The 3,030-nt window shown below is 29.3% G+C and overlaps 1 protein-coding gene across 1 annotated transcript; it reads right to left on the bottom strand.

Moving 5' to 3' along the window:
• Positions 1-504: 504 nt before the first annotated feature.
• LOC125841570 (uncharacterized) lies at positions 505-2,074 on the bottom strand. The gene is made up of 2 exons (XM_049520723.1): positions 1,747-2,074; positions 505-759 (listed from the first exon to the last, which is right to left on the bottom strand). The coding sequence occupies exons 1-2, from the start codon at positions 2,018-2,020 to the stop codon at positions 701-703; spliced, it is 333 nt and encodes a 110-aa protein (XP_049376680.1). The 5' UTR covers positions 2,021-2,074; the 3' UTR covers positions 505-700.
• Positions 2,075-3,030: the final 956 nt, after the last annotated feature.

Here is a 3,030-nt window from a genome sequence, read left to right on the forward strand (position 1 = left end):
CATTCAAAGTTGGAGGGCATAGTTGTCCGCTAACGCCAAGTTAATGGTCATGTTTATGTATTATGTCATTCTATTACCCTACTATAATAAATGTGAACCTAAATCATTTAAATTTTAAAGAATTAATTTAAAGACAATTGAAGTCCTGACTACTAAGGTCAAGTGGAACGAGGAGTATCTAGTCCACTTTCGAAGTACATCTAAACTATTACTCTATGTTTTTACTTACTTAACGATCGAAAAACATATTTAAACTATCATTTTTTGTGAGTTTTATATCATAATTATTCATTATTCCATTTATCAGCCTAAACTATTAAAATACACCTTGATGTTGATTATCGAATGAGAACACTATTTGGCCAACGGATCAATTTGAGTTAATGAAGACCTAGTTCTAATTCTAATTAATGATGAATGACCATTAAATTAACTCTCTCAACTCTAAACCTACCATGCACATTAAAATCATTAAATGTCATTGGATCAACCAAGTTTAATTTGTTATTGTATTTATTTCACTAAATTTTTATAACAAAGTACACAAGGGAAGAAACAAAATACAGCTATCAAAATTTTCAGTTACACACCGAATGGAAAACAAAACAACAAAGAACCATTTATTTATTTGTTAAGTAAATAAGTACTAAAAGATAAAATACAAAATTAAAGAGAGTTGTGGAAATAAATATTTCTAAGCTTAAACCCTACAAATACTTCCACAATTGCCATAGCATGCATCCAGATCAGCACCAGCATCTGCCAAATCAAAAATTAAATAAAAATTAAATTTTCAATGATTGTTCTATATTTGATTTTTTAACAAAAAAATGCAAGACAAATTAAAAGAAAGACAAGGTTATTAAAAAGGGGGTTCCATGTCTTTAATTTTCACCCTCATTTAATTTCTATATGTTGCTTTCAAATGGTCATAATCAAGTTATAAACATAATGTTAAATTTCACAATGTTATAAATTTCCCACATGTTCTTTCCTTTTCACTAATTAAACATTATTCTTCACATTAAGAAATGGTCCATTTAGACTATAACAACATTACTATTTGAAAAATAGACTAAATACAACTTCGAAAGTGTCCATTAGACAATCGACCCTTAATCAATGTGAGACTCTTCAACATCCTTGCATGCATGCATTCTTGGATGTGAATATTAAGTAAGAGGTCCAACATTAGACAAATAAAAAAATAAGGATAGACCGATTAACTATACACGTACAAAGAAAATAAAACTTGAGCTTAACTCATTCTAAAAAATAGACAATGGCATAAGGTATAAAAATGATCCAAAATCATATAATTAGACAACTCATACTGTGGAGTTAAAGTTTTTTTTACTAAAAAGGTTCAAAATATGAAGAAATAAACATAGGAAAAAAAAAGCTAAAGGGAGTTCAACATTCCCTATATCTACATAAAAATAAACTTAAACCAAATGTAAATAGTGTAACTTTTTGTCGAATGAACGCTCAAACCTTCCTAGTTCCGCCGTTACTAACGAACGTGTAAAGTCTAACACAACATGCAAAAATAGGTGAATTATAATGATCATGGTGGGGATGGGGATGGGGGTGGTATGTACCGGACCCGCCATCCGAGCCCTAGGAATAGAGAATGGTTCACCTTCAAAGTGAGACTTTTCAAACACAATTTTGGGCCTTAAAATGGACTGTATCGAACACCAGATAGAAAATCACAAAAATAAGAAAAAAGATAAATATGTATACCGAAGCGAAAAGGAACACATATCTCGAAGGAACATCCAATGGTGCAATAATCCCGGTATTCAGAAGCAGAAGTAGGAATACACTTGCTTAGACACTTGACATAACAAGGATCATTTCCTGAAGGTATTCTTGATTTCATAGTCAATAATATACATTTATTGTAACATCCACCCCAACAAGCATATGGACTATCTCCATTAACAATATACATTTCATTTCCTACTACAAACAACACTATCAAAACACTAACAAAAATGCTAGTAATTCTCTCCATTGACACTTGGAATATTCTTTAGTTTACTCTATCTCTTTTTCTTTTTTCTTTAATTGTGAGGTTATGATTGGGAGAGGTGTAGTATATATATGTATACTACTATAGATGAGAAGTCCCAACTAATTTGGTGACTATTTATTTATGGTGTATTTAATTGTTACATGGCCTCTTGCATTTAATTTCCATTTTCAATGGGAACCAACTTTTGGACACACGAAGGTTCATGACGATACTCATTCCATCCACTTAGTTTATAATTTATCCTTATTATTTATTATAGTCATTTTTCAAAAGACTTTTGACGAATTTATTATATTTAAAGAATAATATATAGTAAAACTGTCATTTTATTTAGGCATAATGCATAAACATATGACTTGGCTTGAGCTGACATTTTTGAATATGCACATATCAACACTTAAATTTGTATAAAGTTGAACAACTGCAATGCCGTCTTAACAAGTTTGGAGATAACTATTTTTATTTTTATTTTTTTTTGGCACTGAAGGTTCATAATGATAGTCCTCTATTCACTTTTACTTATCTATTATATTAAAAATAATCTTTCATTTTTATTTAGAAAATCAAGAGATAATTTAATTGTTTGGTATATAGCTGGTTTGGAGGTGAGTTATGCAAGTATTGAATCTCGCATTATTAATATCATGTTTGATAGTTAATTATGAGGTAAATTATTCATGTATGAAATTAATACGATGTTTGATTTGTAATTTAGAAATCTGCATAGCTAATATATGTATAATTAACACATGAATACCTTAACTTTGTATAACTAATATTTACATAAGATAATACATATAGACTCCCTCATAACTAATTCATTACTAACATCTCCATAATTCTAACTAGCTACCTACCTAATAACCCTTGTTCACTACGTCCTTTTTTATTAATTATAGTCATTTCTTAAAACGTCAACATACTTATTATAAAAATATGGCAAAGTTAATACGATGAACAAATAAAAATAGACAGAGAATGAAGCGTTA

This window comes from Solanum stenotomum, chromosome 10 (genome assembly GCF_019186545.1).
Source record: "Solanum stenotomum isolate F172 chromosome 10, ASM1918654v1, whole genome shotgun sequence".
In the NCBI taxonomy this organism is placed as follows: domain Eukaryota; kingdom Viridiplantae; phylum Streptophyta; class Magnoliopsida; order Solanales; family Solanaceae; genus Solanum; species Solanum stenotomum.

What these genes read in the sequence shown, in the direction of transcription:
- LOC125841570 (XM_049520723.1), bottom strand. Translation starts at nt 2,020, where the DNA reads ATGGAGAGAATTACTAGCATTTTTGTTAGTGTTTTGATAGTGTTGTTT. An exon ending in ATGTGTTCCTTTTCGCTTCG is followed by an intron (nt 760 to 1,746) that starts GTATACATATTT and finishes TTGATTTGGCAG; the next exon opens with ATGCTGGTGCTGATCTGGAT.